At 41.7% G+C, this 17,095-nt stretch overlaps 1 protein-coding gene across 1 annotated transcript; it reads left to right on the top strand.

Moving 5' to 3' along the window:
• Positions 1-7,547: 7,547 nt before the first annotated feature.
• Positions 7,548-9,072, top strand: LOC141620088 (uncharacterized). The gene is made up of 3 exons (XM_074437049.1): positions 7,548-8,085; positions 8,174-8,327; positions 8,439-9,072. Exons 1-3 carry the CDS (start codon positions 7,548-7,550, stop codon positions 9,070-9,072), a joined length of 1,326 nt encoding a protein of 441 aa, XP_074293150.1.
• Positions 9,073-17,095: the final 8,023 nt, after the last annotated feature.

Here is a 17,095-nt window from a genome sequence, read left to right as displayed (position 1 = left end):
CCGCTCCCACTGTCTCCGGACGTACCGCCGCGTGCAAGTACCGGATGAAACTCGCCAAAGCCAGCGTAACCCAGTCAAACCGACCCAAAGCGTCAAGGTCGGCAAGAAGAGGAAGAACCTTGGTCGACAAGCGCTCGCCCTTGTCGCCAAAGTACGTGGCACCCAAGAAGTACCACAACCACGGCGCCTCCTCCGCGTCGGCCATTGCCTCTCCTCCGGGCTCGCTAACGGCGCCGAGAGCAACACTGTCACCCTCTCGGTGAAGTGGTCCTTCACGTATGAACTCGCAATCGTGCGGGGTGACGTCGGAAGGCTCGAGCAAAGCGATCCGATCAAAGCAAAGGACCGCAGAGAAGACACCCTCTCCGGTGTCGCGGTAAACTCAATGGGCAGTTCACCACCGGGAAGGCCGGATACCATAGCGAAGTCCTCTAAAGTCACGCAGACCTCCCCAAACTCCATGTGGAACGACGACGTCGTGTCCCAGTACCGATCCAACATGGCGCGGATCAGACACAAGTTCGCCCTAATCGAGGACCTGTAAATGTCCCGCCAAGCGGCCACCAACGGCCTAAACGCCGACCTCTCTATCAATGCCCTCGACCCGGCTCGAAGAACGTCGTAGAGGCCCAAGCAGGTAGAGTAGCCAGAGAAAGTCCTCATCGTGCCGATCTCCTGAAATCAAAAACAGACAACGTCAGAATGCCTATTTAGGCTCGACACTTCAAAAATGAATGACAAATTTCAACCGGGGAATGCGACTCACCATGCCCTCGTGAGCACGGTAGGAAAGATGCCGGTCCAGTCGAAGCAATAACTGGCTACCGTCAAAACCCTCGGCCTACTCTGGCGCCGCCCGTAAAAGCAACCCCCGCGGGGCCGTAACTCGCCTGGCTTTGAAACTCGCGACGTCAGCATCATCCTCGACCGTCTCCGCTCTCCGCCTCTTATGGCCGCGAGACTCAACGTGGTGGATAGGGCCCAACTCAACAACCCTGTTGACGTCCCGCAATGTCCGCCTAGTCGCCCGTGGACGGCGCTCCCTCGAAGAAACCCTCCTCCCGGAGGTACTCGCCTCAGCCCCAGTCTGAGCTCTACCGGCACTAACAGCCCCAACAACGGGCTCCGCACGCTCCTCGACGGCCCCTGAGGCCCCAGCAGTCTGCTCAGGAGGTCTCTCCTCCTCAGTAACGTCCTCCAAAACCACGGCGGGCGTGCTAACCGGAGTACTAACCGGGCCCGACCCGAACAACTCCTCAAAAGTCGCAGCCATGAACTCGGCCTGCTCCGAACACTCTCCTACAAGCAAAAATCGTCAGCCGAAATTTCGGCATTACGACGGCATGAAATGGATAAATCCAAAAACAAAACACAACCTGCAATACAAAAATAAGGGGCAATCCCGCCCCAAACCATTCACAAAACAAACACACAAAAACGACTCGCCCCTCTTTTCAAGCAAAAGACGAGTCAAAATCACAAAAACAGGCGTTTCAAGACCCATACAAGGTCCGCCAACAACCCAAAATACATTCCCGACACAATGGGGATTTTTCTGCGGCTCAAAAAGGCAATTCATACGCTAATTTGAGCCCGAGCCGGTCAAAAATTCAAAAACGACCGCAAAAAGGCAAACGTGATTTTATCACGCTTCAACGCGACCTAAATTACCAATAAGGTCCATTTCAAGGCAAACTGACTCAATTCAAGCAAAAACAAGCGCTTATTTTGTCAGACATAAGACCGTCGCAAAAGGCAAAAATCCAATTTTGCCCACAAACATCCAACGAAGGTCCTTAGATGGCAAACACGGGTTTTCCCAACTACAATACAACCTAGTGGGACCCACTACCCAAGCAAATAAACTTGGCATTGTGAAATGAGACGGTTTCTCGCCTCATTCACGTTTTTCGAGCCTAGGGAGCAGGAACGGGGACCAAAATGCAAACTAAAAGCACCCCTATACTCCTAAACAGGTTTCTAACCTAATGCAAACATCAATTTCACTCGAAATTGGCTCAATCAAAAACGCCCAATTCGATTTTTTTAGGGCAAAATCCGCCCTAATTCAACTAAGCTAACAATCAACAAATTTGAAAGGATTCAAGAGGAAATACTTACCTTGAGATGACATTTGTTGACGATGGCACAAGTGAAAGCAAGCTTGAAGGTCTTTTAATGGCGATTTTGCGGGATTTTGAGGTTGAAGATGAATAATCATCCGCAGCTCAACCTCGCGTCTTTTTAACAGAAAATAGGGAAGCTGGCTTGCATCGCCAGGTGGCTCGCGCCTAAACCAGGCCTCCCCTTTGCTTTTCAGCGAAATTTGGGCTTTGGCCCAATTTCCCACAACAAACTTCAAAATTTTCGTTGACGATATGAATGTCGTCATTTCCTCGAAAACAAACAAAACAAATAGTGAAAATTTAAAACTCGCTATTTTCAAGCAAACGGCGATCAAAACCGCCAACTTCAAAAAATAATAGCGAAAGTTCAAAAACCGCTATTTTCTCCAAATTTCCAAGCAAACGGCGATCAAAACCGCCAACTTCAAAAAATAATAGCGAAAGTTCAAAAACCGCTATTTTCTCCAAATTTCAAGCAAACGGCGATCAAAACCGCCAATTTCAAAAATAATGGCGAAATCAAAATTCACCATTTTCCTTCAAATTTTCCAAAATAATGGCGAAAATTCAAAAACCGCTATTTCAAGCAACGGCAATTAAAACCGTCAATTTCAAAATAGTAGTTGGAAATTGAATTCCACTATTTTCACCACACATGTCAACGGCGGCACATAAATCGTCACCTCAATTAATAGTGAAGATTCCAAATTCACTATTTCCAACAAATGTCAACGGCGGCACATAAACCGTCACTTCAATCAATAGTGAAGATTTCAAATTCACTATTTCCATCAAATGTCAACGACGGCACATAAACCGTCACTTCAAACGCTATAGCAAAACTCAAATTTGCTATTTTCCTTCAAAATTAGAACAAACGGCGATCAAAACCGCCACTGCAAATTCAAACCGAATGGTGAAAATTCCAAATTCATTATTCCTTCAAATACCAGCAGGGGGCTTCCTCGCGGAACCCGCTCATTCCAAAAGCAGTGATAGTGAGAATCCATACTCACTATTTCCCCAGCGACATCACGAGTTCGCTACTTTCAAAACAAGCCCATTCGACGCGGCTACTCCCATGGTCCATTAACCGACCGTACCACTGGCTGGCGAGCCTTTGTCCACAACCTTTTCAAGGATACATCCCGAAGATGCCTCGGGTACATTTCCTTACCTTTTCAAGGATACATCCCGAAGATGCCTCGGGTACATTTCCTTACCTTTTCAAGGACACATCCCGAAGATGCCTCGGGTACATTTCCTTGTCTCGGCTGGCGAGCCTTACAACGCATCGCGGCTGGCGAGCCCTCCTCACATACGCACCATGGCTGGCGAGCCTTTGTCCGGACCCTTCCAAGGACACATCCCGAAGATACCTCGGGTACATTTCCTTGTCTCGGCTGGCGAGCCTTACAACGCACCGCGGCTGGCGAGCCCTCCTCACGTACGCGCCGCAGCTGGCGAGCATTTATCCGCAACCATGCAAGGACATATCCGAAGATGCCTCAGGTATGACTCCTTCTTATGGCTGGCGAGCCTTCGTACGTAGTCTAATGGACTTTAAACGACCCGAACAGGAAGTCGACAAACTCTAAACTGTTCCCGACGACAGGTCCTTGGCTCGTACCCTCGAGTCGCCTTGGCGTCGCCCTTCCCGACAGCAGGTCCTTGGCCCGAATCCATTCGAGCCGCCTCGACGTCGCTTGGGTCTTCAGGTTGTAATCTTCGATTGGCCTGGGGACTCTACTTTGACTTTCGCCATGTCCAAGCCTCAGTCAAAGTGGGGGCTCTGTAGATACCCAGTATCTGCTGAGGCTCCAACAAACACCCGATGATTATCGGACTACAACATGTTTTGGGATCGCAGCGTTTGATCGACAGTTTGTGTACAACTCGAAAACCGACACCGGACCAAAAACCGACTCGAAAATTCAAATCCCGGCTCCAACAACGAGTCAAACCGAGTCAAACACAAAAACCAAAAATATCTCAAGCCTTCTATACTAAGTTTTTCCGGATTCATGTTGGTCAAGTACCAAACATGTGACTACAAAACCTAGGATAGAACAAATCATGATTGCGTTTGTTGTGATAGTGACAACACAACTCGAAGTGCCGCGACGTGGCTCGCGCCTCTTTGAGCAGCCCAGGTGGCCACGTCGCTCAAAACTCACACAACCACTCATTCTCCTATAAATACCCCTCAAATGCCACCCATTTGAGACTTACACGAGTGTCCGCCCCCTCTTTTCTCCCTTAAAATTCTTGACTCGACTTCTTAAGTCACAATCCGACGCGTATTTACGACCTACCGATCGTAAATACAAGCCTTACACAATGTTTGGTACCGTCATCGTGCATTAAATCACTTGTCCGACCACTTTGACCACTACACCATCACTAAACTTTTAAAACACTCTTTACTTACAAAAACGGTTTTAAACCGAATTTTTTCCGATCAAACGAGTTGTTACACTTACGTCGGTCACTCGCCATAACTAAACATGTAAGTATGAGAGTGTAAAAATCCTCCTTTATTATGTTTTCATTTGTTTCATGACTTTAACATGCTAAAACATGCATAACATGAACCAAAACATGGAATAAACGAGCCAAAACTGATTTTTGGTCTGAGGCAGAAGCCCTTGGGTCGCCAACAGGCTCGCGCCTAAATGGGGTACTTAGACCAGAGATCAACCGTGTTTGTTCTCGTCATTTCCCTTAATCCATTTTCATATTTGTAATCGGTTTTTTTACCATTTCAAGTATTTTCGAAACCTTTTGTTTCATTTCACATGTTTTAACCATAAAGCATTTTTCACCCTTGGTTCTTCATACCATGACGGTTAAATCCGTGTTTCGGTGATAATATTTGGTTAATGACATTTGAGAGGTATTTTAAAGCCTTTTATTTCATTTCTTTACATTTTTCAAACAAACATATTAGTCACCAACACAAAGTCATCCTTGGTTATACATACCATGCCGGATTTTAACCCGGGTACGATGATGAGTACCGACTAATTACATTCAAAATGGACTTAAAACAATTAGTCCATAATCATTTTCAAAACTATTCATGTCAAGCTTGTCAAATCGAACCCGACACCGAATATTATCAAACAATGATGATTATTCGAGTCTAGTTCTTCAAATCAACAAATGCGGTCTAAACGACCCTTTCAAATCAAACCGGGTTCAAATACCCATTTTCAACACGTTTTACAATGTTTTCTAAATAGTCAGAACACGGCATACAACCGTTGGCTAACCCGCACCTCAAGCAGGCTCCCCTTTTTCATTTTCAAAACCAGAGGGAGGCCCCTTACACCGCCGGTTGGCTCGCGCCTCTTATAGCCGTCTGGCACAGGGCCTGTTCCCTTCCAGCATTAGTCTAGGACGATCCCGACTCCGGTTAACCCGGATATAGGACGGATCAAATGACTATTCGTTTGTTCAAAACCATATTTGCAAAATGCCTTACTAAGACAAATGGATCATGTTATGCACCCTAAACCTAATACGGTAAATGGATGTTTAATTTCCGTCTTGCATGCAAATCAATCATTAATTTAACTCGACATCTTATACTTGATACTTGGATTAAATCAACCGATTTAGAAAGCTCTCCCATGTTAGGTTTAAATCATTGGATGCGCATTCATGCATTTAAACCGTTTTATCAATCTTTGCATTCAACCGACCAAGATCGATTAGTAGAGGCCGCTAAACGCGGGCGGGATTGGGTGTCTGATTAAAGGGCTTCCCAATACGTACCTTCACCTCTTACTCAGAAACTTTGGATAGTGGACGACCTTATCTAGGGCGTACGAGAGTCATTCTAGAGATATGATGCTAAAGAGGGACGATTTCCTTACCTTTAGTACCTATGTCAAAACGCTACTTTGTGCTTCGATTAGACCGAGGTATAAAGTGGAATTCGAACGGGTTCCAGGCATCCCACAAATGCTTGGTGGCGACTCCGAACATCTCTAATCGTTTCGAGACCCTTACCGAGACGAAACCGACCGATCTAAAACGATCCGGTCGAAGGCATCTTTACGCCGCCGAGCGTGGCTTTCAAAAAACCGCTGCATGTCCACAGATCGACTGGGCTTGCAGGTGGCCCGTGACTACGGACCGGTAGGCGGCCCGAATCCGCAGACCGAGACGTGGCCCATGACCACACTGGATGCTCCTTTATCCTGATAGCAAGGCTTATTTCATGAATGAGGGTAACTTTGATCACTGTCCCTGTATAGTCTCTAGGAAACTTGATATTCCTGCTAGGAAACCAAGCTTCAGATACTTCAATATGTGGAGTCTTGAACCTCAATTTAAGGAAATTATTCAACATGAGTGGAATAGAACAGTGGTGGGGGTCAAAATGTATCAGGTGGTTACTAAACTCAGAAATTTAAAGAGACCTCTGAAGCTGCTCAATAAGAACAAATTCTCTGATGTGGAACGCACTGCTGATATAGCTAGGCTCATTTTGGATGATTTGCAAACCCAACTTCATCAGAACCCTCATGACACTCATCTCAGTCTTGCTAAAAGAGAAGCTGCTGATTCCTTTGCCACCTTGAAGAAAGCAAAACTTAGCTATTTGAAACAAAAATCCAAGACTGAGTGGTTGCAAGGGGGTGATGAAAACTCCAGATATTTTCATAGTCAGATAAAACAGAGACAAATTCAGAACAAGGTTTTTCAGATTAAAGATGTTCATGGGATTATTCATCAGGATCCTCATGATATTGAGAAAGCTTTCTTGGAGTATTATGAAGGTCTTTTGGGAACTAGCAGCCATACTACTAAAGTCCATAAGGCAACTGTTAGAACTGGGAAAGTAGTTGATGAGTCTTTGTCTAACATTCTATTGCAGCCTGTTACTCATGAGGAAATTAAGTCTTGTTTTTTCTCTATTCCTGCATCTAAAAGCCCTGGTCCAGATGGATTTAATAGTCAATTCTTTAAGGACTCTTGGGACATTGTGGGGCCTGGGATTTGTGATGCTATTAAGGACTTCTTTTCTACTGGTAAACTCTTAAAACAACTCAATACTACCAATATTACTCTTATCCCAAAAGTCAGTAACCCTACAAGTGTTCTTGAGTTCAGACCTATAGCCTGTTGCAATACTATATATAAATGCATTGCTAAGCTCCTTTGCAACAGGTTGGGAAAGGTGTTGCCTGAACTTGTGAGTATTAACCAAAGGGGTTTCATTAAAGGCAGAAATATTGTTGAGAATGTTCTTATTTGTCAGGATCTTGTGAGGTTATATAATAGGAAAGCAGCCTCCTCTAGATGTCTTGTTAATATTGACTTGAGGAAGGCTTATGATAGTGTTGAGTGGACTTCATTTCTCAAATGCTCCATCATATGAAGTTCCGTGCATAGTTCATTGGGTGGATTATGAGTTGTGTCTCCTCTCCTACCTATTCCTTGACTCTTAATGGGAATTCATTTGGTTTTTTCAAAGGCAAACGTGGGCTTAGACAGGGTGATCCTCTATCTCCACTCCTCTTTACTATTTGTATGGATTACCTCTCCAGGATCCTCAATGTTACAGGGCAACAAGCTGACTTTAGATTCCACCTACTGTGTGGACATTTGAGACTGAATCATCTTTTATTTGCTGACGACCTTCTTCTCTTTTCTAAAGGCACTGATACTTCTATAATGTGGTTGTTAAGGGCCTTTGCTACCTTCTCAGCAGCCTCTGGGTTAAGCCTCAACAAAGAGAAAACTGAAATTTACTTCAATGGTGTTCAACCTCAGACTGTGGATGCTATTTTGCAGGTCTCTGGATTTAAGAAGGGGTCCCTTCCCTTCAAGTATCTGGGGGTCCCTATCTCATCTAAGAAGCTCACTAAAACTGAGGGAAGGAAACTTATGGATAAAATCACTACTAGGATTAGATCTTGGGGGGCTAACCATCTGTCTTATGCTGGTAGACTCACTTTGGTTACCTCAGTTTTACAGTCCTTGCATTCTTATTGGTCTAATATCTTTTTAATACCTAATGGCATTATGAATAGGATTGATAGTCTGTGTAGGAATGTTTTGTGGAGGGGGTAAGGATTCTTATTTACGTGCCCCTGCAGTGAGTTGGGATAAATGTTGTCTGCCCAAATCAGAAGGCGGTTTGGGGATTAAGCATTCAAAGAATTGGAACAAGGCATTGCTTGGGAAGTATGTGTGGTGGATTGCCTCCAAGAAAGATCATTTGTAGGTGAAGTGGATATTTCATGTTTACTTGAAGGGTACTCATTGGACCAACTATAATCCTCCCCCTGATTGTAGTTGGTCTTGGAAAAAAATTGCACATCTTATGAGCATTTTTAGGCCTGCATACTCTGATGATTGCGGGATGGGTAAGCAGCTTGACTATACTGTTAATGAGGGCTACAACTGGTTAAGGGGCTCTAATCCCGAAGTCAGTTGGTGGAGAGTGTTCTGGAACTCTATGAATGTCCCTAAAACTTCCTTTATTTATTGGGCTGTTGTTCTAGGCAGATTACTTACTAAAGACCGTCTTGTTCGTATGGGAGGTGCCTCTGATCTGAGCTGTTTTCTTTGTCACAGCCACGATGAATCTCATGACCATCTCTTTTTTGATTGCTTATATAGTAACAGATGTGTGCAGCTGCTGCAGCAAAAGCTTCAATTTTACTTTGATCCTCGTGGACTTGTCAACTGGAACAGAAGACGAAGAAGGAATAGCCTGTTGATGAGAAGGATTACTTGTGCTTGCTATATTCAGTTGGTTTATCTTATATGGCAGGAACGTAACAAAGCAAGATTGTACTTTAAAGTTACCCATCCTGGCATTATTGTTAAACAAGGAATTCAATCTGTGTGCACTCGGTTCAGGACTAGAAACAAAGCTGCCATTACCAGAGACGATGAAGTTTGGCTCCGCCATTTGACACAGTAGTTTGTTTAGTAGGACAGTTGCTGTTTATACTTGTTAGATACAATTTTGTAATCAGTCACATATACAAACTTTTTGTACTCCTTTGATGATGATTAATATACTTAACTTTTCCCAAAAAAATAATTACAACGAATTAATTGATTTACGTCGAAAATACATTCAAAACGGATAATTTGGGAAAAGAAAGAATAAATAAATTACCGAACAGATTAGCAGCGATATTACAAATAATAGTTAATTAATACGTAATTAATAAAGTAGGTCAAGGCAGAAACGAGAGTTCAGAGACAGAATTCAACCCGGAACAGGCGCAGCAGAGCTGCGTCCTTTGGAAGAGGCGGAACAGTTGCTGCGTCTGTTCCTGACCTGAATTCTGGTTGTGAAGCCGGAATTGCGTGTTGTTAATGTTAATTGGTGATTTTAATGCTTGATTATTGATATTTGACTCGGATAGAAGTGATTTAACATATTATTTACATATGAATTGGTCATAAAAACAATAAAACATGAGAAGAAATTAATTAGGACGAATCAATACAATATTAATGAATTATAAGATAAATAATAAGATTAACAATGAATTAAATTAAATAGGTTAATTACGGGATTAATGATACAAATTAACAAACTAGTTAGATTAATTAGGTTATTAATGCTAAACTATTGATGGCAACGATAATAAACAGATGAAAATATACCAATGATGAATTCCAGAGACTCAATATTGATGAACCGAACCTCTAAAAACCCGAATTGAATTTAATGACGAAAACCCGCAAATATGAATTATAAGGGATTTAAGTCGGGAATTAAAAAGATGAATTAATTATTAATGATTTACATGTCAAAATTATTATGTTAGAAATATCGTGTCAATAAAACATGAGCAATTGAAGGCAAATCAAAACGAACAGAGGAACAAAAGACGAAGGAAGAAGAAAGGAAGCAGGAACTGCGGCAGCCTCATGAAGAGGCGCAGCAGGTGCTGCGTCCTTTCTCGACGTTTGTCTCCTGTTATTCCGTAAAAAAGGTTTAAAACAAGGTTTTATAAATCGGTTTTGAATGTGCTTTCGACGTAAACCTTACAATAACGATTACAAAATTAAAGTACTATAATAATAAAATATGGGATTTACACCCTCAGACTTACATGTTTGACGAAATGAGATTGACTAAGTTAATGTTTAGTGATGCTCGACTCGAATGTACGACGAAAGTGCCCTCTAAGTGTAATACCCCGCATTTTGATAATAATTTATGTAATTTAATAATTAAGTAAAGGCATTTCTAATAATAATTATGATCGCATCCCGTTTAGTATTCACAAATAGATAGATGTGGTCGTTGGTCACGGTCGAATCAAAACACAATTTATAGCTTAACAAGCAGCTCTACAATTAGTAAAGAGGCAAGTAAAGGTCGGATCCCAAGGGACGGGAGTTGAAATGAGATTTCTATTGTAACTAGTGGTGTCTAAGGGGTGTCACAAATTGGGTTGATGTAGAAGGTTACTAAACTAGAATAACAATGAAAATAAGCAAGCAAGATGAATTAAAGGGGTGTAAACAATTGATTAAAGGCACTAGGGTGTCATGGGATCATAGGGGAATCATGGGATATAATCATACAAACATGTTCTCAAATTATAAGCAAGCAATTATTGTTGTGATGGATTGAGTTGGGTTATATCTTACAATCCTAGGAAAGTTTGGGTCCCGGAGCCGAATCGATTAGATTGTACAACACCTACAAGTTGACTTAATCTTCCCTACTCAACAACATGCATGGTCTAATGAGACTCGAGTTGGGTTATGTCTTACAAGTCTCATTGAAAAGATAGGAGATGATAGTAAATGCAAGGATTCATAGGCTTAGCATTTCATCAAATATAACATGTGCATGAGTTGAGATCAAAACAAGCAAGCAAATAAGATATGAAAGCATATTAATTTAAGCATGAATCATTCCCCATGTGGTTTCCCCTAATCACCCATTAACCCTAGCTAAGAGACTACTCACTCATTATCATGTTGATCATGCTAGCAAGGTTGTCAATCATACTAACAATATGAAACATGATGAATAAATGAAAGTAATTAACAATAATTAAAAAGGGATTAAGAGATTATACCTACTAATGATTCCAATAATAAAGCAAGAATAATAGAAGTACTTGAATGCTAGATTGAGAGGTTGTCAATCTCCCAATAATAACCCAAATAATCTTCAATTACCCAAAATAAAGGATGAACAAAAGAGAGATTAAAGAACTAAAACTTGGATTAAAACTTGATTAATACTTGATTACAATATTGAAGAGAGATTTGATTGATATTAACTACACTAATTATTGATAAGAAGAACATGCTCCTCTAATTAAACTAATTGGGTATTTATAGTGAAAATTAGGGAGGATGCATTAGGGTTAACTAAGGGCTAAACTAGTAATTACACTTTTTAAGTAGAGCAAGGAGAAGCCGGTATTTTTGGAGAGAAGGGCTTCTCTTTTCGTAGCTTGAAGAAGACAACCCGCGCTGTGAAGGAATCCAGGCGGATTAGGGTCGGGACGGCCGGATTTGGTCGAAGGAATCCGAGCGGATTCTCAGGAATCCGGGCGGATTGCTTTGAGGGGAATCCGAGCGGATTCCACCGGGCGCTCGGATTGTGGCTAGGTGGGACGGGCTGATTGCGACAATCCGCTCGGATTGTCGATCGTGATACTTCTTCTTTTTCTTCCCTTTTCTTCATAAATTCCTTGGGGATTTCCTTGGGGACTCAAGGATCCTTTCTCAACATTGCTCTTCTACTATGATATGTACAAAGGCCTTCTAATCTTGCCTCTCCTTGATGCTTGGTCATTGAATTTGATCAATTTAGTCTTGATTTGCCATGAAAATGCAAGATTCTTACTCCTTTCCTACCAAGGGATCAAAATCTCAAAGAATATGCAAAACAAAGAACTAAAGATAAGAAATGACCCAAATAAGCACTAAAAAGCATGGAAACAAGGGTAATTCGGGGCTAAATATGCGCCAATTATGGTCACATCAAATATCCCCAAACCGAACCTTTGCTCGTCCCGAGTAAAGAGGTGACAAAGACTAGGACCAATACTAACCTATCCTAATAATATAGCCGATATGAGACAATTAGCGGGTCTCACTCCGCCCCTTCAACTCACAACAAGACAACCATGAGGTAGGATGCCTTCTTGCAAGGCAAGGTGGGTCTTGCCAAAATGGCGACACATCCAAACATTAAAGCACACAAAAACACATAATGGATGCATCTACAAAAAGAATAGCCACTCCCTCATCAAGTGGCGGAAATTATCTACAAGGGAAGCAATTCAAGGGTACACAATCCTTCATAGATGCAATTTCTTCAAACTACTAAGCCTAGAAGGATACCAATAAATCACCTCCAAAATGTGTCAAGCTAGGGTACCTTTGTCCTCAATCGTTAAATGCTTTTGTCAAGAGTAGACTCCCTATGATGTTAGAAACACTGGAGGATCGCGAATTCCCCTCTTGCTTAGACAAGAAGAAGGGTCGTCCCCTCTCTACCATGCACAAAAATGGATATGATGGATAAAGGGATCAATAGATATTTGAGTTTCACTTTGGGAGTTTGCTTTTGTTTTTGTTTTTCCCCCCAATTTCATTTGGCATATAACATTTGAGAACACTTGCTTTGCCATTTCTTTTTGATTTTTGGCATTTCAATACTTGACAACTTTTTGCATTTCTTTTGAACATTTTCAAAGTCACCCCAATTAGTAACGAGGGTGCCTTGTATTTGAAGCTTAGGAGTCTATTTTTGCTCCTCTTTTCTTTTGATGCATTTTTGCAAACTTTCTTTCACTTTTCATTTCATTGAACTCAAATTGATTTCTTTTTGTGCCCATTCCCTTTGATGACAAAAATGTATGGTAGAACATGGATGAATGATGGTTGCATGGTTTCAAGGGTCACCTTGGAATAAACGGTAGCCAAGGAGTTATCACACCACAAGGTACTCTTGACTAGGCCTTAAACCATGGGTCAACGGATACTAGCATGACACATCCTAGGGTGTTTTACAAGCATTCTAACAAGCAAAGTCTTAAGAACAAAAGGCATCTACTAGGGCCTATATACACTTGTCAAGCTTCCCAAGTAGACGGTTTCGCAAAATTTTTCTAACATGCAAACTACATGCCATGATGCAACTAACAAATAAACATCCTAATGCAAGTGATTCTACCAACTACTATGCCAAATAAACTAAATGCAATCCTAATTTCACATTGTTTTTACCGCATCAATCAAAATAAAGCCACATAGTCATTAACATAAAGAGGAAAAAGGAGATTGGAAAGATCATACCATGCGGTCTTCAATATCCTCATGTCTCGGATGTGGCGTAGTCAATCAATGTGAACAAGGATAAAACAAACACAATATATACAAGACAATATATACAAAGGAAATGAACTTGTTTTTGGGTTTTCAATTTTTTCAATTTTTATGATTTTTGAAATTTTTCAATTTTTATGGGTTTTTGAATAAGAGTTAAATGTTAGAATTCCCATCCCCACACTAATATGGGCATTGTCCTCAATGGCCAAAATGATGGAAATTATGCAAAGATGATGCATGATTTCTATACTAAATGCAATTCTATACTAAGCTACACTACATGATGCATGGTTTTTTGTTATGACGGAGAGGATAATTTAGATTACCTCCCGTTGTGTATGCATTAACTTCCCCAAACCGAGTGAGACACTATTGCTAATGTCCAAGGATGGGTATAGTTCATGCACACACTATGCTATGCATGAGACTAGTTTTGTCATTTTGGATTTTACAAATGGGAACAATAAAGACACCTCAATGGTACCGAGGTGTGAGTCCTTTGATGTTGCTAGGACTAAACCAACAATGATCAAAATGAAATAAAATACAAAGAGATATAGACAAACCATGGGAGTGTAGGAGTCTCCAAGGCTTGCTAGTCTTCCATCATGCTATCATCATCACCACTTCCCTCATGAGAAGTGGTCACATTGCCACTTTCCTTGTCACTTTCTTCCTCATCTTCTTCCTCATCATCATCTTCACCATCTCTTTCTCCTTCCATTGCTTCTCCCTCAATATTATCATCGACTTGCTCATCATTTCCAACAATTTCATTATCTCCCACCACGTCCCTAGATGCACCCGGAAATAAGACTTCTCTATCCGCCCAACTAGGCAAAGGACAAGATGGATCAAGGAGTCCTTGCCTAGCTAGATGTAGGAGGGGTGGATATTGAGCCAAATACGCATTTTTCCGATCTTCATGGGCTTGCTTGCGCATTGCTTGCATAAGAAGAGTCACATAGTCTTTCCCAATTTCAATTCCTTCCGGCTTGAACTCTTCATACTCAAAGGGGTAAGGTGGTATGATAATGGAAGAGGAGGGGGTTTCAAGATCACCCTTTTGTTGTTGAATGATATACTCGGCTTCTTCGGAAAGGGGAAGTAGATAATTGGTCCGGTGGACACTTAGGCGACAAATCTTCGAGGGCAAGGTGAACGATCTAGCTTCACTAGTTAGCCATCCATATTTAGTGTCAAGGGGGTTATGGGCAACCCACTTGAACTTGTTAATCATAATGTGCATATCAATAAGATGGCCACCTTCCTTTGCTTTGTACCTCTTATCCTTATTGAAATTAGGATCAAAGTGCTTAGCTAGGACCGTGACTAGCCCGCCATTGACAATAACGGTCGTGCCCTTCTTCCCATTATCAACATTAAGCCATCTATCAACCAATTGCCTCAAAGAATTGTAAGGCTTGGTGTGAATTCTTCCGATATTCAAAGCCGATTCAAGGAGAATAAAATCGAGTCTTGTGAAATGATTGGTGTCTTTCCTAGCAATTATGGTATTTCCCACGACCTTGTGCCATACTCTTATGCCCGGATGATGGACCAAAAGAGCACGACAAGCATGAAAATCCTCAAATTTCTTCCCGGAGATTGCCTCCCAAAGAGGTTCGGGGTCATACTTTCCATAACTCTTGAAATAGCTTTCTTCATCACTAAGACCCAAAATTTCACCCAATTCCTTAAAGGTAATGCGTCTACTAACATTAGCTAGACGAAACTCGATATTTTCCCTATTCTCAACTTTGGTGACTTTCAAAGAACTTAAAAATTCCAAGACAAGGGAGGGGTATGTCAATTCCTTTGTTTCAAACAATTTCTCCAACCCCATGGCTTTGAAAAAGGCTTTTGTTTGTTCAAGAACACCCAATTTTTCCAAGGCATCTTTACATATGAATTTGGTGGATTGTAATGACTTCATAGCAAACTTGACAAAGGTATTTCTATGGGTATCGGAAATAAAAGTTACCTACGGATAATGCAAAAGTTGATTAAGTACCGGAGTAGAGGATGTTGATGGTCCCATAGAAGGTTGTTGTTGTTGTTGTTGTACTTCCAAGTTTGGTGTTGCCACCACCATAGCCAAAGCTTTCTTTGTTTGAAGAGCCTTTTGCCTTTGTGAGAGTGCCTTAGCCTTTGGTGCCTTGGTTGCCTTTGTTGCACCCTTAGTCCTTGCCATTGATGAGCTTAACCAAGAAAAGAATGAAAAATCTTCAATATGTAGGATGCCCAAATCGATTTGAAGGTGAAAGGCTTTGCCTTTATGAAAACAAAAATCGACTCAAAGGTTGAAGATTTTGTTCTTGGTTTTGATTTTTGTTGAAGAAGGAGTGATTAAATTGTTGTGGGAAAGATGATTTGATTTGTTTTTGTTGAATGTTGTTGAGGGTTTTTGTTTTTATGATGGAGAGGATGAGGGTTTTGATGTTGTGGGTAGTGTTTATGAATGAATGAGTGAATGAATGAAGGTGGGAGGGGTTATAAAGGGACCGAAATTTTCAAAACTGCAGGGGCAATCCGTGCGGATTAGGTACAATCCGTGCGGATTCTGCTTCTTCAATCTTTGCGAAATCTCGCCTAAAGACGGGCGGATTTGGTACAATCCGCTCGGATTGTCCAACACGGACGGGCGGATTTCTTCAAAGACGGACGGATTTCAGTCCAGAGATTTTTGCTTGGTTTCCTCAGCTGCAAAGACGGGCGTCTTTTTTACAAGACGGCCGGATTCTTCGAGACGGGCGGATTTTTTGGAATCCGCTCGGATTCTTTAACAGTGGGAAAATTTCAAATTTCAGCTCAGTTCAGGACGGGCGTCTTCTGGTCAGGACGCTCGGATTGCACAAGACGGGCGGATTTTTGGGAATCCGCTCGGATTCTGGTCCTTTGTACCCGGATTCATTCCATTCGTGCACAATGCATTTCCCTTTACCATTCTTCCATTCTTCTTCATTTCTTGTGTTCTTCGTTGTGGGGGCATTACTAAGGCATGGATAGCCTAGGCAATTCCCATCCCCACACTAAGGTAAAGCACTACACATCAATTGAAGTCGTTAGTCCCTCCCTCACTTCTCTCTTACACGACAATTATTTAGATCAAAGTAAATAAAAATCCAAAAATGACAAAAATGCAATACAAGAATTGAAATGTAAGTTAGGGAGTTAGAAATATTTACAAGTGGTGGTTTAGGGAGGACTCCACCAAACTCTCATTCTTGATGAGATGTCAAGGGGGCATGTTCAAGGTGTTGTTGATGTTGCTCAACACCTTGAAAAAGTAATCAAAAGCTTGTTCATTATTATGGTAGAGGTCCTCAATAGACCGTGGCCCTTGTTGTTGATCATGATCGATGGCATGCCCAATGTAGGGATTAAAAATCCCTTCAAACTCGTCGTCCCAAAGACCACAAACTTCATTGAGTTGATCATTGAAAATCTCTTGCTTAGATGGAGACAACTCTCCCAATTTATTTTCTTGGCCAATGAGGCCATCCTCTTCTTCCTTGGTTGATTTTGATGAGCTTTGCAAGCTCTCCTTGTCACAATTCACTTGCTCTTTGAATGGAGCATCTTCAATTTTCTTCCTCCATTGGAGTTCCGATTTCTTCTTT

This window comes from Silene latifolia, chromosome X (genome assembly GCF_048544455.1).
Source record: "Silene latifolia isolate original U9 population chromosome X, ASM4854445v1, whole genome shotgun sequence".
In the NCBI taxonomy this organism is placed as follows: domain Eukaryota; kingdom Viridiplantae; phylum Streptophyta; class Magnoliopsida; order Caryophyllales; family Caryophyllaceae; genus Silene; species Silene latifolia.
Note: the sequence above shows the minus strand (reverse complement) of the source record. Positions and strands in the feature narration are given on the sequence as shown.

Bases quoted from the DNA above. Each gene is read 5' to 3' on its own strand.
- LOC141620088 (XM_074437049.1), top strand. From the start codon at position 7,548: ATGAGTTGTGTCTCCTCTCCTACCTATTCCTTGACTCTTAATGGGAAT. The intron at 8,086-8,173 runs GTAGACTCACTT...CATTATGAATAG, and splicing joins TAACCATCTGTCTTATGCTG to GATTGATAGTCTGTGTAGGA. The intron at 8,328-8,438 runs GTATGTGTGGTG...CCCTGATTGTAG, and splicing joins AACAAGGCATTGCTTGGGAA to TTGGTCTTGGAAAAAAATTG.